Source organism: Eumetopias jubatus, unplaced genomic scaffold, assembly GCF_037043125.1.
Source record: "Eumetopias jubatus isolate StellerSeaLion01/CBP00866 unplaced genomic scaffold, mEumJub1_p1.0 scaffold_5, whole genome shotgun sequence".
Classification (NCBI taxonomy): domain Eukaryota; kingdom Metazoa; phylum Chordata; class Mammalia; order Carnivora; family Otariidae; genus Eumetopias; species Eumetopias jubatus.
Genome location: NW_028274811.1, coordinates 739,816 through 765,005, shown reverse-complemented (window position 1 = coordinate 765,005; position 25,190 = coordinate 739,816). Strand labels below are relative to the sequence as shown.

At 40.0% G+C, this 25,190-nt stretch overlaps 1 protein-coding gene across 2 annotated transcripts; it reads left to right on the top strand.

Annotated features, from left to right (window-relative positions):
• The first annotated feature begins 398 nt into the window (after window positions 1-398).
• Window positions 399-24,309, top strand: LOC114201215 (interferon-gamma-inducible GTPase 10-like). 2 transcript variants are annotated; one of them, XM_028093776.2, is made up of 2 exons: window positions 399-627; window positions 22,584-24,309. In XM_028093776.2, exon 2 carries the CDS (start codon window positions 22,604-22,606, stop codon window positions 23,927-23,929), a length of 1,326 nt encoding a protein of 441 aa, XP_027949577.1. In that variant the 5' UTR covers window positions 399-627; window positions 22,584-22,603; the 3' UTR covers window positions 23,930-24,309. The 2 variants fall into 2 exon arrangements, with proteins under 2 accessions (XP_027949577.1, XP_027949578.1); XM_028093777.2 differs by lacking the exon at window positions 399-627 and adding an exon at window positions 17,367-19,742.
• Window positions 24,310-25,190: the final 881 nt, after the last annotated feature.

The window sequence follows — 25,190 nt, the reverse complement described above, 5'->3', positions numbered from 1 at the left end:
AGCGTTTGGGCTATCCATGCCTAACGGGGTGGGGGGGCCATGAGTGTCATTTTCCCAGGACTCGGGCCTGTGTTCTGTGATTCTGGATTCTGATTCTGCCTAGCCTGGAGCCTGGGGCCTGATTAGGGTGTCCTTTGGGGTCCCTGAGAAGCCTGCTGCCTGGGATCCTGTGCCCTGCTCTCACTCATGATGCCAAAAACACACAAAATCAATGGCTGTGGTGCCTTTCAGTTTGACTTCCTGGCAATGCCTGTGTTTCTCGGAAAAGGAGCCCTCAGAACTTTGTTTTCACTTTCTGTTCTTGCAAATGCAGGGCTCTGCAACGTGATGGCTGCTTTACTATTGGCCAGGTCCTGTGAGGGTGGAACAGAGGCCAGAGATGATTTAAGTCCTGCCCGTTCCTCACAGGCAGTGTAGATATTTGGGGTGACAGTCAGCTCTTTATCTCTGCAGTGAGCACACCAGCACACAGGACGTGTTCCAGTGCAAGGCCAGTCTGTGCAGAGGAGTGCTCCTACTGTGGGCTGCAGGGAGCACTTCATCCAGGCTCAGCATTTCCTGTGCTGCCCTGGGGACATGTTCAGAGCTCAGCTCTGACACCAGAAGTCTCTTTTCCTTCAGGAGTTGGTAAGCAAGGAATCACTTTGGACTGAGCATGGGTCTAAAAATAGAATTACAGGTTCTATTTTTGTGTCTGCATGCTTGATTTTGGGTGCTGTGGATGTGGAAGTCTGAGGGGCAGGATGTGTGCTAGTGGCTGTAAGCCAGTTAGAGCATTTAACTATTTGGGACATTTTCAGAGGGCTGTTGGAGAATAGACTTTATTCCTGTGAACTTCAGAAGGATCATGTGAATGTCAAGGGTGTCAGTGGATAGGGGCTTTTCCCCAAGAGCTTCCTGATCAGACATTCACCCCCCATCTCATGCCTAAGTACCTTTCTGTGGAGAGACAATGCATGTATTATCTACTAATGACAAAATTCAAATAAATAAATTTTAAAGAGTGATTAGCTTTATTAAATGATTCATGAGTTAGGCAGCATCTTATCTAGCAAATAGGAAAGAGCTCCATTGAGCTGTAGGAAAGGAAATGTTTTTAAAGGAAGAGAGGAAGAGTACAAGAAAGAAGTCATTAACAGCTCCTTTACCACTGTGAGGGCATCAGTTTTGCTGCAGGACAAATCTTCATTCTAACTGGAAAACACACAGTAAGAACATATTGATAACCCAGGCTAGGTGACTACTGAATAAAGACCAGCTGTGGGTGTTCAAATGTCTCTCAAAGGAGGAGGCCTCTGGGGGCAAAAATAATTTTTCCAGGATAATGGGCCGGACAAGTCAGACATTGCTGGTAGACTGTTCCCACAATTTTATAGACATCTCCCCTCCGATATGTAGCCATAGTTTGAGTCATCTTAAATGCACTATGATGGGTGAAGGAATGAAAAAGCAAACAAACAAACAAAAAAACACAATGGAGTTTGCCAGTGAGCCAAGAAAAACCAAGCAGCTGTCTTGGGTTTCCCAAAGCCTTAACTTACAGCCATTGTTTATCTATCTTATTTTCTCTGATTCAGAAGCATAGTGTTGTCATTTTACCCTGACAACAGAATGGCAGAAATCTCAAAATGAGGGGACATTTTTGCAGCAGCAGAATGGATATTATCTGTCAACGTCTAGTGCGTTGGGGTCCCTGGGTAAGGGCTGCGAAATCACCGGGACACAGGGGATGCAGAGCAAAGGCAGCACTTGCAACTGCATGCTGTCGTTTATTTTCCACACAGCTATATACTTGCAGCAATCAGGTAAGCATAACAATATGTACTTTCACACATAATGGGATTAAACTAACATCCTTGAAGAAAGATACACAAGATTTATCAAGAACAGTATGTATTCTGTTTATGTTTGCAGAGTTAAAGAATTCTCCCAGCCACCCTATCTTCAGGGGACAGTATGTTCTTGTTCTAAGGAGGAACGCCTCTAATCTAGGCAAGAGCCACTTCTTGCTGATCCAGGCATTCCGGACTTGCAACATGAGATAAGGGGAGGAGAACGTTTTCTCCTCCTTGCTCAGGTTTGCCTGGCTTTCCTAACTCTCACTGCAGTCCTTGAATGACCCTGGCTCGCAAGGGGCCTGCAAGCCTATGCCATCTCATTTCCCCCTTTTTTCTTTTGTTTCAGCAAAAGTGCTTTCCAAAGGGTGGCCATAGAATTCTGTGATGGCTTTAAGTAACAGAAATGTAACAGCATGAAGCATAAGATAATAACCAGTAGAATGAACCCCATTCCTCCAGCAGTGTGCCCTAAACTCTGAATGACACCTTTTGGGTCTAATCCCTCAAGTTGTTTAAGGAACAAGTCTGCCAATGTGGCAGTATCTTCAGTCTCAAATGGTCTACCAAATATTTCCTGAATATTTGTGTGCAGATTATTGATCATGTCAACCGCCGACGAGTTACCTTCTAAGTACCTTTGGATAACGCTCCAATCATGCTGTGACTTATTATATTTTAAGTTGGTAACACAAAAAGTTGTAGAATTCCAATCGCAACGAAGCCAAATTTGTCTCTCTAGTGTCAATACCTTCTTCCCTAACCAGCCCACTGTCTGCCTAAGGACATCTATTTGTGTTTGTAAGCGAGTATCAATCATAGTTTGTGAGAGCCAGAGATCCCGAGAGTCACGGTGCCAATCTTCCACAAAATGTTTGGTTTGTAAAGATGTATGTAGTGCTATACCTGACACCGCGGCTAACGCGGTAACTGTGATTAAACTTAAAATAACTGCCACAATAATGCCGATAAAACGTTTAGTACGTTTCAGCATCTTTTTGAAAAACTCCAAAACTAAGGCGTCCACGGGATTTTGAGTCCATGGTCGTTCTAAATTTACCGGAAGCCAAATATGAGAACGTTGTTGCAAAATCATAAGAGAATATTCTGGCTCAAATTCTATAGAACTATTAATACAAGAGTATAATCGACATTTAGCACAGTTAATTCCATTATCAAAGCTAAAATTCCCTATCAGGAACAAATATGGTAAAGGCACACATGCAGTCACATTCATTTCTTTAAACATGGTGAAGTTATAAGTTGATGCAGAATTTGCTGTGCCAGAAAAAGTTCCATTGTACATTCGAACAGTCTTAAGCGCAGCTGCAATTTTCCATAAGTGCGTTTGAATATGATCAGGAAATTTCTGATGTGATATACGAGGGTCTGCAATGCCGCCATCTCCCCAGGCCATCAGTTGATGATTTACCACTGACTCATTCCATCGGCTCCGCGGCAGTATCATTTGTCTCCTCGGCAGAAGATGATACAGTAAGTAAGGCACACATTCGAATTGGTCCTCGACCGGATCCATCTCGCGGGGAGCCAGGAACAGGTCCGTCCATCCTCTGTGGAGACATAAGCATAACCCTTCCCTCTATAAAGTAATAGCCCTGGTTGCCATTCTGCATCTGCAGCCGGTTTAAACCATATATATTCATTTAACGGAGGAGGAGCAGCCTCTCCTTCTATGAAATGCTTTTCAGCTCGGGAAAGAATATCTTCCTGCGGAAGATTCAAGAAATTTAGTGTAAATAGTGCCTGTAGCAAAATAGAATGCGCATTAGATTGAGTAAATGATAATATATGATCCTTTTTCCTCCTTTTTAATTTTTTAATTTGCAACTTTAAGGTACTATGTGCACGTTCCACAATAGCCTGTCCTTGGGGGTTGTACTCAATGCCTGTTTTATGCATTATACCATATTGTTTACAAAAGGCTTGAAATTTTTTGCTGCTATATGCAGGGCCATTGTCTGTCTTAATAGTAGATGGTAAACCCATCACAGCAAAAGTTTCTAATAGATGGGTGATGACATGTTGTGCGGTTTCACCAACTTGTGCCGTAGCCCACATGAAATGAGAATAAGTATCTATTACTACGTGCACATAAGAGAATCGGCCAAACTGCGCCACATGAGTAACATCCATTTGCCAAAGTTCATTGGCATATGTGCCTCGGGGGTTTACCCCAACTTTTATAGTGCGCAGATGTAAAGGTCTACAGATTGGACATTGCTTCACAATATGCTTTGCCTGACGGTATGGAATTTTATATTGAACATGTAGTCTGCCGGCATTGGTGTGTAGTAAATTATGTTCCTCCTCCGCAGATGCAAATGACACCAAAGCATCCACTTGAGCATTTCCATAAGCTAACGAACCAGGAAGATTAGTATGGGAGCAAATATGAGTCACATAAACACGGGCATTCCGATTTCTAAGCAAAGTTTGCAAAAGTAAAAATAGGTTAAGTAAATTGGACTTATGTGAATGTACAACAGCAGTGTATATATTTTTAAGGACTCCTACAGCGTAAGCAGAATCAGCGATAATATTTACAGCGGAGGGAAAATCCTTTAACACCTGAGTAATGGCGAACAATTCATTTTGCTGGACTGAATTAAAGTCTGTATACTGAACCCAATATTTAGTAGGGGTCCAGTAAGCACTTTTAGTTTTGGAGCCATTGGTAAAGACCGTGGGTGCATCAATTAGGGGCTGATCACTGATGATATCCTGAATAACAAACTCTTGTTTACGAAAACAGTCCCATAACTTTCCTTTGGGAAAATGATAATCAATTTGTCCAACATACCCTGCTAGAGCAATTTGTAGTTCTTCCATATTTCGTAACAAAAATGAAAATTGATCCTTAGAAAGGGGGATGATAATGTCCATAATGTCATAGCCAGTTATGGTTATAGTCCTGTCTCGAGCTTGTTCTATCAAATATGCTATTTGAATACCATATGGCGTAATATTTTTTGAAAAATGATGTTTAGTATAGATCCATTCAATGGGTAACTCATTTTGACCTAATATAGCCGTGGGATATTACCATGTATTGAGGATGTATAATTTTAAAGGTAATGAGGGATCAATCCGGGTTAAGAAGGCAGATTTGATTTTTTCCTCTACAATTTCTTTTTAGGTGTCCTATTTGACCACAACCAAAACACTTCATGTTATCTAACTGCTTAGATTGTAGGGAATGCCAAGTAGTGGCCATGGTTTCAGCAAACAACTGCATCTTTTGACTTTCTGATGTTACATCCTTACAGGCCTTCATAAAAGTGTTAATGTCTCCTGTATCCTTAATAGGTAATATAACTCTCTTACAATCCTCATTGGCATTTTCATATGCTAGCAACTTCAACAGTTGTTGTCTAGCTTCTTCTCCAATAACAGTTCTTTCTAAAGTTAATTTTAAGCGCGATAAGAACTCAACATAAGGCTCATTAGACTTTTGAACAACCTTAGTCCATGACCCATAATGCTCCCCTGCAGGCCGAATACGTTCCCAAGCCTCTAAACCTATCTCCCGCAATTGCTCATGAATTTCTTCAGGGGTATTAACTTGAGCAGCAATATCAGAATATTGTTCTATCCCTGCCAACATTTGATAAGTTATAACCTGTATACGAGGGTTAGGACTTAATGCATTCTGGCGAGCCCGATCCATACAAAGCTCAGAAAACCACATCTGCCACTGCAGATACTCAGGCTCTTTCAGAAGGGCTCTACAAAGGACCCTCCAATCTTCAGGAGAGAAATTATTATAATGTCGAGCTAATCCATTAAGTAGCTCCTTCACATAATGTGACTGTGGTCCATATAGAGACACTGCCTTTTTCAAGCGACCGATATCCTCTATTCCGATACCTTCATAATATGGTGCTTGTGCTACTCCCTGGACCGGGGGAGGCCTGATAACAGGAAAAGCAAAGACAGAATTGCCAGCCTCACTTTCATCATCGCTATCTCCTAGCGCATCAAGCTCAGCCAAGGCAGCAGAAAGGAAAGGATTTTTAAGAGAAAGACCTGGTGCGGGTGGCAGAGGCGGAGCGGAGGGCTTTCTAGAGGACTTCTTAGATCCCTCCGCCATAGCCATAACCCGCTGAAAAACCTTAACAGTGATGCCATAGACAGCAAGTGAATGCTTCAGCATTCGAACATAAGGAGTAGAAGTTTCTTGTCCCATAACCCTGTTATTTTAAGTTACTCACCCTTCCTGAACGTCCTTCAGGGTCCCTGTTCGGGCGCCAATTGTCAACGTCTAGTGCGTTGGGGTCCCTGGGTAAGGGCTGCGAAATCACTGGGACACAGGGGATGCAGAGCAAAGGCAGCACTTGCAACTGCATGCTGTCGTTTATTTTCCACACAGCTATATACTTGCAGCAATCAGGTAAGCATAACAATATGTACTTTCACACATAATGGGATTAAACTAACATCCTTGAAGAAAGATACACAAGATTTATCAAGAACAGTATGTATTCTGTTTATGTTTGCAGAGTTAAAGAATTCTCCCAGCCACCCTATCTTCAGGGGACAGTATGTTCTTGTTCTAAGGAGGAACGCCTCTAATCTAGGCAAGAGCCACTTCTTGCTGATCCAGGCATTCCGGACTTGCAACATGAGATAAGGGGAGGAGAACGTTTTCTCCTCCTTGCTCAGGTTTGCCTGGCTTTCCTAACTCTCACTGCAGTCCTTGAATGACCCTGGCTCGCAAGGGGCCTGCAAGCCTATGCCATCTCAATTATCCACATGTGCCACAATTTTTATAGATTCTTTTGCTGGCTGTCTTTTTAAGTGAGTCAGCTGGGTTCAGTACTTTGGTTCAGTACTTTTAGCGTGAGCCTCAGTTTTGATGACAGCAATTTCAGAAGGTAAGAGAGTGGTTATAAGCGATAACATTATACTAAGATGTATGAAATTTCCAGGAATTTCACATAATTTCTAGAACATTTATATACCTATGCAAATAGAACATAAAACACAGAATCTGTTTTCTAGGAAGATCACTTAAATGGTAAGGGAACATTCGCAACCTACTACCAAAAGTAGAACAAATCCTGCAAAAACAAAGAATACTTTGTCCTTTTGACAGGCAAGAAACCAAATTCTAATTTTGCACCAGCTTATTTTTGTATTAAAATTTATTCATTCCAATGTGAGTCAGTCCTGACATGCATAAAATTCCTTTCCAAAGATTCCTTTTTCACAATCTTTTTACAACTTTCTTTTGCCTCAAAACCAGTGCCTCTCCAATCCACATACATTTTTTTTACTTTTCTTTCATTCAGAGATATTTCTTTTTTTATTTTTACTAGCTCTAACCACATACATTAATTAGAGTTCTTAACTCTTAGAAACTTTAATTTCTAGTGAAAACTAGTAAGTATAAGATAACTGTGTGTCATACAAGCATTCTTTAGATTGGCAAATTTAAAATACATTTTATAATTTCTACAAATGTGCTTTTTCTATAGTACACCTTTCAATAAAGGACTCCAAAAAGTTTACCAACAGACCTGTATTTATGTTTAACAAAAAAGCCAAAATTAGAGAAACCTAATTTTAATAATGTTTCATTATTTTATGTTATTTGGAAATGATCTAAATATTTAATGAATTTACCTTAAATCATTACTTAATCTGGCTCAGCAAAACTTTAAGTTTTCAGTTTAGTGGAAAGATTTTGGAAACTACTTAAAAGTTTACCTAATAATTTATTTTTCTTAAGTAAGCTCTACACCTAACATGGAGCTTGAACTTACAACCCCAAGATCAAGAGTTACATGGCATAAGAAGTGAACCATAGAGAGGCCCCTACAAGTTCACTTACAATTTTTGAAAATTTTATTTATACGTTTATTCAATATTCTTGTTCTTAACAATTATGCTTAGATTACCCATAAAAGGAGTAATCACACATCATAAGACATCAAAGTCAATTATTCTCCCAAGATATTTTTAATAAGTTTTTAATTTTAATGCTAGTATAGCTAACATAGAGTGTTATATTAGGTTCAAGTGTACAATGTAGTGATTCAACAGTTCTATATATTTCTCAGTAATCATCACAGTTAAGTGTACTCTTTAATCCCCATCACCTGTTTCATCCATCCTCACTCACCTCCCCTCTTGTAACCATCAGTTTGTTCTCTATAGCTAACAGTATATGTCTTGGTTTGTCTCTCTCACTCTCTTTTTTTCCCTTTGCCCATTAGTTTTGTTTCTTAAATTCCACATATGAGTGAAATCATATGGTATTTGTCTATGTCTGACTGACTTATTTCACTTAGCATGATACTCCCAAACTCCATCCATGTCATTACGAATGGCAAGATTTCATTCTTTTTATGGCTAACTAATATATATCACATCTTCTTTTTTTATTTTTTATTGTTATGTTAATCACCATACATTACATCATTAGCTTTTGATGTAGTGCTCCATGATTCATTGTTTGTGCATAACACCCAGTGGTCCATGCAGAACGTGCCCTCTTTAATACCCATCACCAGGCTAACCCATCCCCCACCCCCTCCCTTGTAAAACCCTCAGTTTGTTTCTCAGAGTCCATTGTCTCTCCGATTTACTCCCCTTCATTCTTCCCCTCCTGCTATCTTCTTTTTTTTTCCATAACATATTGCATTATTTGTTTCAGAGGTACAGATCTGTGATTCAACAGTCTTGCACAAATCACAGCGCTCACCATAGCACATACCCTCCCCAATGTCTATCACCCAGCCACCCCATCCCTCCCAACCCCCACCACTCCAGCAACACTCAGTTTGTTTCCTGAGATTAAGAATTCCTCATATCAGTAAGGTCATATGATACATGGCTTTCTCTGATTGACTTATTTCACTCAGCATAACACCCTCCAGTTCCATCCATGTCATTGCAAATGGTAAGATCTCATTCCTTTTGATGGCTGCATAATATTCCATTGTGTATATATACCACACCTTCTTTATCCATTCATCTGTCGATGGCCGTCTTGGCTCTTTCCACAGTTTGGCTATTGTGGACATTGCTGCTATAAACATTGGGGTGCATGTACCCATTCGGATCCCTACATTTGTATCTTTGGGGTAAATACCCAGTACTGCAATTGCTGGGTCGTAAGGTAGCTCTATTTTCAACTTTTTGAGGAATCTCCATACTGTTTTCCAGAGTGATTGCACCAGCTTGCGTCCACCAACAGTGTGGGAGGGTCCCCTTTCTCCGCATCCCTGCCAGCATCTGTCGTTTCCTGACTTGTTCATTTTAGCAATTCTGACTGGTGTGAGGTGGAATCTCATTGAGGTTTTGATTTGGATTTCCCTGATGCCGAGAGATGTTGAGCACTTTTTCATGTGTCTGTTGGCCCTTTGGATGTCTTCTTTGGAAAAATGTCTGTTCAAGTCTTCTGCCCATTTCTTGATGGATTATTTGTTCTTTGGGTGTTGAGTATGATAAGTTCTTTATAGATTTCGGATACTAGCCCTTTATCTGATATGTCATTTGCAAATATTTTCTCCCATTCTGTCGGTTGTCTTTTGGTTTTGTGGACTGTTTCTTTGGCTGTGCAAAAGCTTTTTATCTTGATGAAATCCCAATAGTTCATTTTTGCCCTGACTTCCCATGCCTTTAGCGATGTTTCTAGGAAGAAGTTGCTGCGACTGAGGTCGAAGAGGTTGCTGCCTGTGTTCTCCTTTAGAATTGTGATGGATTCCTGTCTCACATTTAGGTCTTTCAACCATTTGGAGTCTATTTTTGTGTGTGGTGTAAGGAAATGGTCCACTTTCATTCTTCTGCATGTGGCTGTCCAATTTTCCCAACACCATTTGTTGAAGAGACTGTCTTTTTTCCATTGGACATTCTTTCCTGCTTTGTCAAAGATGAGTTGACCATAGAGTTGAGGGTCCTTTTCTAGGCTCTCGGTTCTGTTCCATTGATCTATGTGTCTGTTTTTGTGCCAGTACCATACTGTCTTGATGATGACAGCTTTGTAATAGAGCTGGAAGTCCAGAATTGTGATGCCGCCAGCTTTCCTTTTCTTTTTCAACATTCCTCTGGCTATTCGGGGTCTCTTCTGGTTCCATACAAATTTTAGGATTATTTGTTCCATTTCTTTGAAAAAAGTGGATGGTATTTTGATGGGGATTGCATTGAATGTGTAGATTGCTCTAGGTAGCATTGACATCTTCACAATGTTTGTTCTTCCAATCCCTGAGCATGGAACGTTTTTCAATTTCTTTGTGTCTTCCTCGAATTCCTTCATGAGTATTTTATACTTTTCTGAGTACAGATCCTTTGCCTCTTTGGTTAGATTTATTCCTAGGTATCTTACGGTTTTGGGTGCAATTGTAAATGGTTTTGACTCCTTAATTTGTCCCTCTTCTGGCTTGTCGTTGGTGTATAGGAATGCCACTGATTTCTGGGCATTGATTTTATATCCTGCTACTTGACTGAATTCCTGTAAGAGTTCTAGCAGTTTTGGGGTGGAGTCTCTTGGGTTCTCCACATAAAGTATCCTATCATCTGCAAAGAGTGAGAGTTTGGCTTCCTCTTTGCCAATTTGGATGCCTTTGATTTCTTTTTGTTGTCTGATTGCTGTGGCTAGGACTTCTAATACTATGTTGAATAGCAGTGGTGAGAGTGGACATCCCTGCCGATTCCTGACCTTAGGGGGAAAGCTCTCAGCTCTTCCCCATTGAGAATGATATTTGCTGTGGGTTTTTCATAGATGGCTTTTATGATATTGAGGTAGGTCCCCTCTATCCCTATACTCTGAAGAGTTTTGATCAAAAGGATACTGTACTTTGTCAAATGCTTTTGTTTGTTGGGAGATTTTTGATGCCTGCTTCAATTTCCTTAGTGGTTATAGATCTGTTCAGGTTTTCTCTGTCTTCCTGGTTCAATTTTGGTAGTGGATACATCTCTAGGAATGCATCCATTTCTTCCAGGTTATCTAATTTGCTGGCATAGAGTTGCTCATAATATGTTCTTAATTGTTTGTATTTCTTTGGTGTTGCTTGGGATCTCTCCTCTTTCATTCATGATTTTGTTGATTTGGGTCATTTCTCTTTTTTTTTGGTAAGTCTGGCCAGGGGTTTATCAATCCTGTGAATTCTTTCAAAGAACCAGCTCCTAGTTTCATTGATCTGTTCTACTATTCTTTTGGTTTCTATTTCATTGATTTCTGCTCTGATCTTTATTATTTCTCTTCTCCTGCTGGGTTTAGGCTTTATTTGCTGTTTTTTCTCCAGCTCCTTTAGGTGTAGGGTTAGGTTGTGTATTTGAGACCTTTCTTCTTTCCTGAGAAAGGCTTGTATTGCTATATACTTTTCTCATAGGACTGACTTTGCTGCATCCCAAAGATTTTGAACAGTTGTGTTTTCATTTTCATTTGTTTCCATGAATTTTTTTAATTCTTTATTTCCTGGTTGACCGATTCATTCTTTAGTAGGATGCTCTTTAGCCTCCCTGTATTTGAGTTCTTTCCGACTTTCCTCTTGTGATTGAGTTCTAGTTTCAAAGCATTGTAGTCTGAAAATATGCAGGGAATAATCCCAATCTTTTGGTACCAGTTGAGACCTGATTTGTGACCTAGGATGTGATCTATTCTGGAGAATGTTCCATGGGTACTAGAGAAGAATGTCTATTCCATTGCTTTGGGATGGAATGCTCTGAATATGTCTGTGAAGTCCATTTGGTTCAGTGTGTCATTTAAAGTCCTTATTTCCTTGTTGATCTTTTGCTTAGATGATCTGTCCATTTCAGTCAGGGGGGTGTTAAAGTCCCCCACTATTATTGTATTGTTGTCAATGTGTTTCTTTGCTTTTGTTATTAATTGCCTTATATAATTGGCTGCTCCCATGTTCGGGGCATAGATATTTACAATTGTTAGATCTTCTTGTTGGATAGATCCTTTACGTAGGATATAGTGTCCTTCCTCATCTCTTATTACAGTCTTTGTTTTAAAATCTAATTTGTCTGATATAAAGATTGCCACCCCAGCTTTCTTTTGGTGTCCATTAGCATGGTCAATGCTTTTCCACCCCCTCACTTTCAATGTGGGGATGTCTTTAGTTCTAAAATGAGTCTCTTGCAGACAGCATATTGATGGGTCTTGTTTTTTAATCCAATCTGGTAGCCTGTGTCTTTTGATTGGGGTATTTAGCCCATTTACATTCAGGGTAACTATTGAAAGATATGAATTTAGTGCCATGGTATTGCCTGTAAGGTGACTGTTACTGTATTTTGTCTGTGTTCCTTTCTGGTCTATGTTGCTTTTAGGCTCTCTCTTTGCTTAGAGGACCCCTTTCAGTATTTCTTGTAGGGCTGGCTTTGTATTTGCAAATTCCTTTAGTTTTTGTTTGTCCTGGAACCTTTTTATCTCTCCTTCTATTTTCAATGACAGCCTAGCTGGATATAGTGTTCTTGGCTGCATATACTTCTCGTTTAGTGCTCTGAAGATATCATGCCAGTCCTTTCTGGCCTGCCAGGTGTCTGTGGATAGGTCTGTTGCCAATCTAATGTTTCTACCATTATAAGTTACATATCTCTTCTCCCGAGCTGCTTTCAAGATTTTCTTTTTGTCTCTGAGACTTGTAAGTTTTACTATTAGATGTTGGGGTGTTGACCTATTTTTACTGATTTTGAGAGGGATTTTCTGTGCCTCTTGGATTTTGATGCCTGTTTCCTTCCCCACATTAGGGAAGTTCTCTGCTATTATTTGCTCCAACTTACCTTCTGCCCCTCTCTCTCTTTCTTCTTCTTCTGGGATCCCAATTATTCTAATGTTGTTTCGTCTTATCATATCGCTTATCTCTCGAATTCTGCCCTCGTTATCCAGTAGTTGTTTCTCTCTCTTTTTCTCAGCCTCTTTATTTTCCATCATTTGGTCTTCTATATCGCTGATTCTCTCTTCTGCCTCATTTATCCTAGCAGTTAGTGCCCCCATTTTTGATTGCACCTCATTAATAGCCTTTTTGATTTTGACTTGGTTAGATTTTAGTTCTTTTATTTCTCTAGGAAGGGTGTCTCTAATAACTTCCATGCTTTTTTCAAGCTCATCTAGTATCTTTAAGATCATGATTCTGAACTCTAGGTCCGACATCGTACTAATGTCCGTATTGAGTAGGTCCCTGGCAGATGGTACTACCTCTTGTTCTTTTTGCTGAGGTGATTTTTTTCGTCTTGTCATTTTGTCCAGAGGAGAATAGATGAATGAGAGAACAAAATGCTTACAGGTTAACAATATCCCCAGAAAATATAGTCTAAACAAATCAGAAAAGACCTGAGACCAGGGGAAAAGGAAGGGAAAGAAAGAAAAAGAGAGAAAAAAAAGAGAAAAAGTTAAAGATAAAAACAAACAAAAACAGAACAAAACAAAAAAAAACAGAATATGATCAAATATGATCAGGCTAGTGCATAGATCAGTGCCACACACTAGATTTTGGGTGTATTTTGTTCTGTTAGAAGAAAGTGCCTCCTAAAATTTTAAAGAAAGAAAGACATATATGAAGAAAATAAGGGTTGATTCAATGAAGGGATGGAAGATGACTATAAAGATGAAAATTATAAAAGATTTTATTAAAGGAATTGATAAGAAGTTTGAAAAAAGAAAAGATTTTTTAAAAAAAGGGAGAGAATGTGATCAATTAGGAGACTAGAACAAAGCCATACCCTAGTGTTTTAGGGTATATTTTGATCTGTTAGAAGAAATTGTATCTCAAAATTTTAAAGAGAGAACAACTCATATATATATACGCCAAAAATAAAGGTAAATACTATGAAGGGATAGAATATGACTCTAAAAATGAAAAATAAAATTTTTTTTTTAAAAAAAGGATTGATAAGATGTTGGTTGAATAAGGGAAAAAGAAAAATTCAAAAAATAAAAAATAAAAAAAATTAACTTTGAAAAACTAATGAATCATGGTAAAAAAGCCATGAATTCTATGTGCAGTATTCCCCTAGCGCTGGAGTTCTCCCGTTCTCCTTGATCGGTAAACTTGGTCTTGGCTGGCTGTTCGTGCTGATCTTCTGGGGGAGGGGCCTGTTGCCGTGGTTCCCAAATGTCTTTGCCGGAGGCCGAATTCCTCGGCCCTTGTTGGTGGGGGCTAAGCAATCTGCTCAGGTTTGCTCTCGGGAGCTTTTGTTCCCTGCAAGCTCTCGGTACAGCTTTGTTGGAGGAGTGAAAATGGTGGCCTCCCAATCTCCACCCAGAGGAGCCAAGAACTCGGGGCCCCACCCCTCAGTGCGCCCCCAGAGAAAAGCAGTCAGTCACTCCCGTCTCCCCAGTCTCCAGCGGCACTCTGTGCTCACCGGGCGTGTGACCGAGTGTTTCTATCTCTGGCATCTGACCCAGTGTGGAGTCTCCAAACCCAGCAGATCCCTGTGGTGTGCTCCCTTACCGCTCCTCCCCAGGGAGGAAGGGGAGTATCTCCGGCTCTGCTGCTTGTTGGGTCCCTGCTGGAGGAGTAGTGGCCCTACTGTGCCACGGATCACAGTTTATGGCCACCTCGGAGCGCCTGAGCTCTGTCTCTGCAGCTGGCTTCCTCGCTCCGATACCTGGGAGCTCTGCCGCACTCAGGCACCCCTGGTCTTTATGTGACCCTTAGGGTCCTGAGTCCACACTGTCCCATGAGGGTTCCACCCCCAGCTTGGCCACTGGAGCGACGTCCCTCAGCGGAGCCGACTTCTAAAAGTTCTCATTTTGAGCTCTGCTGCTCTATCACTTGTCAGAAGCGGCCAACAGAGGCCCCCTCCCCCGCCGTCTATCCTCCCGAATATCGCCTCGGATTCACTTCTCTGCACGTCCTGCCTTCCAGAAAGTGGTCACTTTTCTGTTCAGAGAGTTGTTGCTATTCTTTTCTTTGATCTCCTGTTGAGTTCGTAGGTGTTCAGAATGGTTTAATCCCTATTCAGCTGAATTCCTGAGACCAGACAAAATCCAGGTCTCCTACTCCTCTGCCATTTTTCTCCGCCCCTATATATCACATCTTCTTTATCCACTCATCTATCCATGGAGACTTGGGCAGCTTCCTTAATTTGGCTATTGTAAATAATGCCGCAGTAAACAGAGGGGTGCTTGTATCCCTTTGAATTAGTTTTTTTCTATTTGGGGAGTAAATACCCAGTAGTCCAATCAATGGATGGTAGGGCAGTTCTATTTTTAACTTTTTGAGGACCCTCCATACTGTTTTCCACAGTGGCTACACCAGTTTGCATTCCCACCAACAGTGTAAGAGGGTTCCCTATACTCCACACCCTTGCCAATACTTCTTGTTTCCTGGTTGTTCATTTTAGCCATTCTGACTTGTGTGTGGTATCTCATTTTAAATTTGATTTGCATTTCCCTGACGGTGAGTGATAATGTTTATCTTTTCGTGTGTATTGGCCATCTGGATGTCTTTTTTGGCAAAATGTCTGCTCATGTCTTCTGCCCATTTTTAAATTGGGTTATTTGGTTTTTGGGTGTTGAATTGTAATCATTTCCTCATACATTTTGTATACTAATTCTTTTTTTAAAAGGTTTTTTTATAAAAAGATTTTATTTATTTTGAGAAAGAGAGCATGTGTGGAAGCAGGGGGAGGGGCAGAGGGAGGAGAGAATCTCAAGCTGACTCTGTGCTGTAAGGAAGCCCAATGCATGACCTTGAGATCATGACCTTGATCTCATGACCTTGATCTCATGACCTTGAGTTCATGTACTGAGGCAAAATCAAAATTCTGATGTTTGACTGACTGAGCCACCCAGACGCCTCTTGTATGCTAATTCTTTTTCCAATATATCATTTGCAAATATCTTCTCCCATTCCTTAGGTTGCTTTTTAGTTTTGTTGATAGTTTCCTTTGCTGTGCAGAGGCTTTTTACTTTCATGTAGTCCCAATAGTTTATTTTTGCTTTGATTTTCTTTGCCTCAGGAGAGCTATCTAGAAAAGTTGCTATGGCCAATGTCAGAGAATTTATGGGCTGTGCTCTCTTCTAGAATTTTTATGGTTTCAGGTTTCACATTTTGGTCTTTAATCCATTTTGAATTTATTTTTGTGTATAGTGTAAGAAAGTGGTCCAGTTTCATTCTTTTGTATGTAGTTGTCCAGTTTTCCCAGCACCATTTGTTGAAGAGACTTTTTCTAATAGATATCCTTTCCTGCTTTGTCAAAGATTAATTGACCATATAATTGTGGGTTTATTCCTAGGTTCTATTCTGTTCCACTGAACCATATTATCTATTTTTATGCCAATATCATCCTATTTTTTTCTTTTTTATTTAAATTCCAGTTAGTTAATATATAGTGTAATATTCATTTCAGGTATACAATTTAGTGATTCAACACTTACACACTTACATCCAACACCCAGTGCTCATCACAACAAGCATACTGTTTGGATTACTACAGCTTTGTAATATAACTTGATGTCAGGAATTGTGATACCTCCAGTTTTGTTTTTATTTTTTTAGATTTCTTTGGCTATGCAGTGTCCTTTTTGGTTCCATACAAATTTTAAAATTGTTTGTTTCTGTTCTGTGAAAATTGCTGTTGGTATTTTGATGATAGCATTTGTACTATCTGAAGATTTCTTGGGTAGTATAGACATTTTAACAATATTTATTCATGTCTTTCCATTTCTTCTCATTGCCTTGAATTTCTTTTGTCAAAGTTTTATAGTTTTCAGGGTACAGGTCTTTCACCACTTTGGTTAAGTTTATGCCTGGATATTTTATTGTTTTTGTTGCAATTATAAATGGAATTGTTTTCTTAATTTCTCTTTCTGCTGTTTCATTATTAGTGTATAGGAATGCAACAGATTTCTGTATATTAATTTTGTATCCTGAAAATTTACTGAATTCATTTATCTGTTCTAGATTTTTTGTGGACTTTTTAGGGTTTTCTATATGTACTATCATGTTGTCTGCAAATAGTGAAAGTTTTATTTCTTCCTTACCAATTTGGATGGCTTTCATATGTTTATGTTGTCTGATTGCTATTGCTAGGACTTCTAGTACTGTGTTGAATACAAGTGTGGAGAAGGGACATTCTTGTCTTGTTCCTGACCTTACAGGAAATGCTCTCAGTTTTTCCCTGTTGAGTATGATGTTCACTGTGGGTTTTTCATATCAGACCTTTATTTTGTTGAAGTATGTTCCCATTAGACCTACTTTATTAAGGTTTTTATCATAAATGGATGTTCTACTTTGTCAAATGCTTTTTGCTATTGAAATGAAACATCGTTTTTATCTTTTCTCTTATTGATGTAATACATCACATTGACAGTTCTGTGAATATTGAACCACCTTTATACCCCACAAATAAATCCCACTTTATTGTTCTCCCATCACATTAAAATTTTTTTATAACAGAGAAAATATCAACTTATTTATTTGACTTTAAGTAAACAAAGGTAGAATAAAAATGTTAATTTTAATGTTCATAATTTTAATGCTCATAATGTTTACTTTTCTTAAACCAATAGTCTTATATTAACTTTAATACTGAATATTTTCCCAGACCACATGAACTTGAACAGTATTTAGGTTAGTGTCTATCTTTCTGAGAGTTTTAGAATGCTTAATCTTTACAAGTGCTTGCCTCAAACCAACTAAATAGAACTCTTTAACAATAAAACCCTCAGATATATATAGACACACAAACACACAAAGTCCTTACAGTTACTAATTTTTGTGGAAAAGATTTTTAAGATTTGTGTTTATCCCTGGAATGAATCTTTAGGAGGCTCTGCCAGATTTTGGGTATAATCTGTATTATAGAAAGGCCTCTTTCTCTTTTTTCCCCCCTTAGTCTCAGGCAATTGTGGGTGTGTTTATATTTTGAAGACATGATAATATGTATAACTTCAGGGGGCAGACAAAGAATGCAAGTTCCTCCAGGAAGGATTTGGGTTTCCTAAGACCGGTATCTCACAAGCCCTTTGAGATACACAGGGAAAGTTTTGGGGTTGGCAAAAGAATAGGTGAACTTTGAATTGCCTCTCGAACTGACTTTCTTATGGTTTCTGTCAAGGCAATTCAGACAGAGGATAACTTAGACTGAGTATTCAAATAAAGGAGGATAGTGGAAAGCAATAAGAATTATATCAGTCTTATAGTCTTTTGTATTGGATATGTCATTTCTTTTTTCACCAGCTTTTTGTAGTGACACTTTCAAAGAAACTATTTTTGGAATTTTGAAGGTTTTGCTTTTAAGTGCACTTCTTATGTGATCTTATCTGATTAGAATGTTCCTCATAAAGGCCACTGTAATTCTATGTTGTAATTCCCTTGAGGACTGGCAGCAGTTTGGTACAATCCTAGCCATAAATGGATTTTAACTCACATTTCTGTCCAACCATATCTAGTCACAAATAGGGAGTGGCTCACATTGTTGTCTGGCCTTACTTTGTGGCTACCAACCTGAAAGTTACCAAGCCAAGTTGTTAGGGACACAAAACAGGCTTGTAAATGCTTACAGCTTGCAGAATCATAGTTCTTAGATATGAAATAAGCAATGTGCGGGAGTTAGAGCACTTAACTGGATTTTTAAAAATCCCATTTATTTTTTTGTTTATTTATGTAGTCATTTATTTACTATTTTTTCTTTAAACTGAGGCTTTATCTCATGTACACATTAACAGAAACCAACAATACTGAAGTAGTGGAACTATAAACAACAGCAGTATCCTAATAATTTGGGACTGGGACAAGGATTGAAGCAGCAGACCTCTAAGAATGGGGACTGCAGCCTGATTCAGCACACATGGAGAACTATAGCTGCCACCAACAGTTCCCTACTTGGAATCTGAGTTCAGAACCAAAGGCTAAGTTTAGAAGTTACTGTGAACTGTTCGATAAAGTGTCTTCTACACTTCACCACTGATGTCCATCATGGACTAAACCAGCAGGTTCCATTAATGAAGACTGCAGACAGAAAGTGGGGAACAGACTAAGCCACCAAAGAGCAGTAAATACGGACTGTAGACTGGAATTGGGGAAGGGATTCCAATGTGGACTTGTGGATTGAACCAAGGGCTAAGGGCTGGTGCTCTTTCAGTCTTCAGTGTCAGTGACAGAGTGACCCATTAACCTGGACTTGAAAGGCAATTCAATCAGGAAGTCTAATGCAAAAAAGAATAGAGCTCAAAGCAAGATGGACTTACCAATGGCCCTTGGAAATGTTGAGAAAGACCATGAACTCAAAAGGATTCATGGGGTGCCACACCTGTGTTTCTTTTTGTCCCCAAATACAGTCAGAAGTTTGCTTCAGATCTAGACACTGCCACAAAATCTGTTAAAAAACAAAATTCAACCAAGTGTATTCTAAAGACCTAATTGGATTTATTAAATGGTTTATGAATCAGAGAGTATCCCACCTAGCAAATAGAAAGAAGTTCCATCGAGGTACTGAAAGGAAACGTTTTTAAGTGCAGAGAGAAAGCAGATAAGAATCCATTGTTTTAACCAAGTTTGCCCTCCTAAGGGGAGAGAATGGGGTCTGTCAGTATAGTTTTTAGTGGTCACCAGGAAATAGCCAAGTTGACTACTGAAAGATTACATCCCTGGGGGTTGAAACTGCTGTTAGGTATTAGCCTCGGTTTACTGACTTGGGGCATAAACTTAAGTGGCTACATTATGACCTTGTGGCTTTCTTTTTAACACATTGCTCCATAGAATTGTGAGTCATGTTGTTGAGAGGATAAGAAATGTACGTAGAGATGCACATCTAAGATTTATTGGCATGGATTTCTCACATTCTCTCCCCGGCTGCAGAGGACACACTGCCGGAGGCTGGAATACAGCTCCCAAGGATACCATAAAGTGCTCTGCCCCTGCTCCCCCCACATTGCTGTTGCAGCAGAAAATAATAAATAACAGAATGTCATATACAACATCAAGTGAGGTATGGAAACTTAACAATAGGGCATGGCTTTTGTGAGGTTGAAATTTGCTCAGTACCCAGAATTTTGCTGTCCGCATCTGTTTGCCCTCCCCACCCTATCATTTGGTTTCCTTTTGCTGTATTTTTTCTATTTCTCAAGACTTGTCTCAGTCAGAGATTCCTTGCTCTCTGTGTATTTTCCCCCACATTCCCTGAGAATGCACAGGCATGAGGCCACACCTGATAGGGTTGAAGTCTCACCTTGTTGGCTCCTCCTTGAGGCCCCAATTGTATATGCCTCTTTCACAGTCAGGCTTGCTCCTTCTGCTTTGTGTACTGCCTGTTGTCCAAAGGGGTGATAGTGTTTGCTCTCCAAACAGCAAGGGGTTGGCCCTGCACATGCCACATGCTCAAGATTTCCACTCTTCTGCATGTGAAGAATATTCCTGCTGAGCAGTCACAAGTGCTTTTTTAGTTGCTTAATAGCTGCCCCTTTCAAGCTAGATTCCCACAGTTCTGTCTTCTAAGGAGAATGTCTGCGTGCCCCATTCATATGTGTGCCAGTGCAGACAATGTACACTTGGTCTGAATAATTTCTTCCCAAATTTGTTTTTGCCATCCTGTTCTGGGCTGCAGCCTGTGGCGGCCAGGAAACTCCTGGAAGATGTGTCTGATCCCTCACTTTTAGCCAAAGACACCTCTCCAGCCTGCATGCTGCCCAGACATCAGTGGTGACTTGAAGTGACTTGCTTCTTGGTCGAAAAACTTGGTTGTCTGTCAGGTTTGACCAGCAAACCCTGAGAAAACAAATGAAACAATTACTTCAGACACCTTAGTAGGAGAAAGGAGAGGGCCTGGGGACCAGATGCTCTAGTGGTGAAAGGTCACAAGCCAGACTCTGCCTCCACTTTCATTGTGAATATTATCAATACAACAAGGGAATAAGAAAAACAAGAAGGAATGTGAAGCTGTAATAATCAAGACAGTGGCATAAGGAGTATCATGTGACTAGAACAAGCTGTGCTTGTGATGGGCATGCAGACAGGGAGTGTGTGGAATGCATGACCTCCAAATATAATTGCTTCTACTAAGTCAAGGATTTACTCCCTGGATGAGTGCATTGAACCACAATGAGAATCTGGCTGTTTTCAGCCCAGAAATTTCAAAAAGTCCCAGTTTTCCAGACACTTCTTCTTTGCTTTTCAACCAGTCTCATCCAGGGAGACATGTATTTATTAAATCTTCTCTAGCCAGGCAATATGAATTCCCACAGTTGTCAATCTCCATAGGAGACAGTATACAAATACTTCACATTCCATTTAGTCCTGAGTATATGATTTCCTTTGTGCCCACATCTCAAGGTATTATAATCCTTCATGATCAGATAGGTCCAGGACTCCAGAACGAGCTCAGTTTGATTGTCAGCAGGCAGGGAGACAGAGGGACCTCCTTACCATGGCTGACTTTTTACAACATTCCACTCAACTCCTGCTTCAGTTTTCACTCACATCAACTTTTCCATTAACGACACTTTATGTACCAGTGAGTCCTCCATGTGGTTTATTTCTCGCATATGGTTTCTGTCTCCTTTTATACACAGGCATGAAGCAGGGGATGGGTGGGGTCTCAGGACAGTTGGGGTGGTTCATAGCAAGTCCTAGGTGGATGGTCCAGCATGACTTTTTAGAACATGGGGATCCATGCCCCCTACTGTATCTACTCCCAGAAAAACAGAGAGTCCTTTCAACACCTATTTCATGAGCCAACATATTTTCTGATAAAAGAAAACACATTTCTTTTTTTTTAAATCAGCATTTTTATTTTTTTAAATTTTTATTGTTATGTTAATCACCATACATTACATCATTAGTTTTTGATGTAGTGTTCCATGATTCATTGTTTGTGCATAACACCCAGTGCTCCATGCAGAGCATGCCCTCTTTAATACCCATCACCAAGCTAACCCATCCCCCCACCCCCCTCCCCTCTAGAACCCTCAGTTTGTTTTTCAGCGTCCATCATCTTTCATGGTTCGTCTCCCCTCTGATTTACCCCCCTTCATTCTTCCCCTCCTGCTATCTTCTTCTTTTTATTTTCTTAACATATATTGCATTATTTGTTTCAGAGGTACAGATTTGTGATTCAATAGTCTTGCACAATTCACAGCACTCACCATAGCACCTCCCCAATGTCTATCACCCAGCCACCCCATCTCTCCCACCACTCCCACTCCAGCAACCCTCAGTTTGTTTCCTGAGATTAAGAATTCCTCATATCAATGAGGTCATATGATACTTTCTAATCATTAAAAGTTTCTATCTCCTAATGATTATATATAGTATCTTTTCTGAGAAGGAAAAGAACCACTCATCCTTATTTAGCTACCTCATATGAGAACCAAGGTCTCGTGGTGATGTTGAAGGTGATCAGAAGTGGATTTTGTGGAGGGCCCCACAGCACAGGTGGGAAGGGGTGTGGGGATAAATGCTGGTGCTGACTTCTTAGATTTGCCACCATGAAGAAGTATTATTTTCATAACATTACAGATAAAGAAAACTAAAGCAAGATAAACAAAGAATAATGTGGGCAGGAAAGTTTGGATAGATGAATCAGGCTTTGAAATTAATCTGCAAGAATGAAAAGTATCATAAAGAAGAAGGGCTTTCCAAGATAAGGGAAGAGACTGAGCAAGGGCAAACTTTACATCTAGGTCAGAAGTCCACACATCTGGACAGAAAGAGAAGGGCTGCTGGATACAATTTTGTGGCCAGGACTGCTGTTATACCTGTCCCTAACAACACATCCCAACCCACCCCTTGTTATACTAACTATTTTTCCTTCCCTCTTCTCTCTTCCCTATAGTGCCTTCTACTGCTACAGCCATGAGTCAGTCCTCCTGTTCCATACCCTCTCATGGAAACGGTGGTGATTTGGCCTCCAGCTTTGATAAGTTTTTTAAGAACTACAACCAGGAATGCAAAATCATCTCTCAGGAAGCCATCAAGTCAATTCAATCAAGACTGAAGGAGGGAGACATTCAGAGTGCAGTTTCTACAATCAGTGATATATTGAGAGACATCAATAATGCCCCACTGAGCATTGCTGTGACTGGGGAGTCTGGGGCAGGGAAGTCCAGCTTCATCAATGCCCTGCGGGGCATGGGACACGAGGAAGAAGGGGCTGCCCCTACTGGGCCAGTAGAGACAACCTTTGAGAGAAACAAATATAAACACCCAAAGTTTCCCAATGTGACATTATGGGACCTGCCTGGCATAGGGACCACTAACTTGCAGCCTCATGAGTATCTGGAGAAAATGAAATTTGGTGAGTATGACTTCTTTATTATCATCTCTGCTACACGCTTCAAACTCAATGATGCACAACTGGCTACAGCAATTGGAAAAATGAAGAAGAATTTCTACTTTGTTCGAACTAAAATAGACAGTGATTTATATAATCTAAAAAGGAGTCAACCCAACAAATTCAATGAACATGAAATCCTGCAAAGGATCCGCAATGACTGTGTGACTCAACTTCAGAAGGCCAATGTGAGTGATGCTCAGATCTTCTTAGTTTCCAGCTTTGAGTTGTCTCGCTATGATTTCCAAAGCCTGGAGACCACCCTTCTGAGGGAACTCCCAGCCCACAAGCGCCACATCTTCATGCAACACCTGCCGAATATTACTGAGGCCATCATTGACTGGAAGAGGGATTCCCTGAAACAGAAGGTCTGGCTGGAGGCCATGAAGGCTGGAGCATTGGCCACTGTCCCTTTGATGGGCTACATCAGTGATAAAGATGTAGAGACTTTAAAGGACACTTTAACACTCTACAGGGTTTACTTTGGGCTGGATGATGCATCCCTGAAAACCATGGCCAAGGACTTTCACGTGTCATTGGAGAAACTCAAGGCAAACCTTATGTCTCCCCACTTGCTATCAATTGAGAAGGATGATGGGTCCTTAGGGGAAAAACTGTTAAGATATGTGGAAAAATTCTGCTCTGTTATTGGAGGACCCATTGCTGCTGGTCTTTACTTTAGGAAGATTTACTATGTGCAAAATTATTTCCTTGAGACTGTGGCAAGTGATGCGAAAGTTCTTCTTAAAAATGAAGAGATTTTTAAGGACTCTGAAGAACCTGGGCAAGCTTATCTACCTCAGGATGTTGGGAATAAAAATGGGAAAAGTGAGGCAGCCAGCTCCTGAATTATTCTCAGTGTTGGCATGGCACTGGTGCCTGGAAAGATAACTTAGAGTTTCCTTTAAGCATTCTGACCCACTGCCCTCAAGGGTATCACAGATATTTCCATAATACACTCTTGAAAAAACTATGAACTTAGTGACTATTATTTGACAGTGAGAGCAATGAACTCTAAAGAATCCTTCCTTCATATGATCCTTCATATGATTATTTTGGAAAATATGAAGGACAGTAGTCTGGAATTTTCTGCTTAGCAGAGAGAATAACTCTGTGTGATGGTTACTTCATGCACAGCACTGGTCTTTCTACTGACATACTAGTTAAAAATGGCTATGCTCATAGTGGGTTCTGAAAAATGAATTTTTATAAATGCGTACATAGTGTATCTTTGGTGTTCCTGACATTCTGTTATGAATTCATAAATTCTTTTCCTTAAAGTTTTTTTAAAGATTTTATTTATTTATTTAACAGAGAGAGACAGCAAGAGAGGGAACACAAGCAAGGGGAATAGGAGAGGGAGAAGCAGGCTTCCTGTAGAGCAGGGAGCCTGATGCGGGGCTCTATCCCAGGCCCTGGGATCATGACCTGAGCTGAAGACAGATGCTTAATGACTGAGCCACTCAGGTGCCCCTAAAGTTTTTATTTAAGTTCCAATTAGGGAACATACAGTGTAATATTAGTTTCAGGTGTGCAATATAGTGATTCAACACCTCCATGTAACACCCAGTGCTCATCACAAAAAGTACACTCCTTAATTCCCATCTCCTATTTAACCCATCCCCCCAGTCACCTCCCTTCTGGTAACCATTAGTTTGTTCTCTATAGTTAAGTGTCTGTTTCTTAGTTTGCCTTTCTCTCTCTTTTTTTCCCTTTGCTTATTTGTTTTTTTAAGTTCTTAAGTTCCACATATGAATGAATTCATATGATATTTGTCTTCTTTGAGCGACTTATTTCACTTAACATAACTCTATCCTCATCCATGTCATTGCAAATGGCAAGATTTCATTCTGTTTTATGGCTGAGTAATATTTCATTGTATCTATATCTATATATCCTATCTTATTAATCCATTCATCAGTCAATGGACACATGGGCTGTTTGTATTATTTGGCTATTGTAAATAATGCTGCTATAAACATTGGGGTACATGTATCCCTTTTAATTAGTATTTTTCTAATCTTTGGGCACATACCTAGTAGTGCTGCGTCATTGGGTACTTCCATTTTTAACTTTTTGGGGAACCTCCATACTGTTTTCCAGAGTGAC

Bases quoted from the DNA above. Each gene is read 5' to 3' on its own strand.
- LOC114201215 (XM_028093776.2), top strand. From the start codon at position 22,604: ATGAGTCAGTCCTCCTGTTCCATACCCTCTCATGGAAACGGTGGTGAT.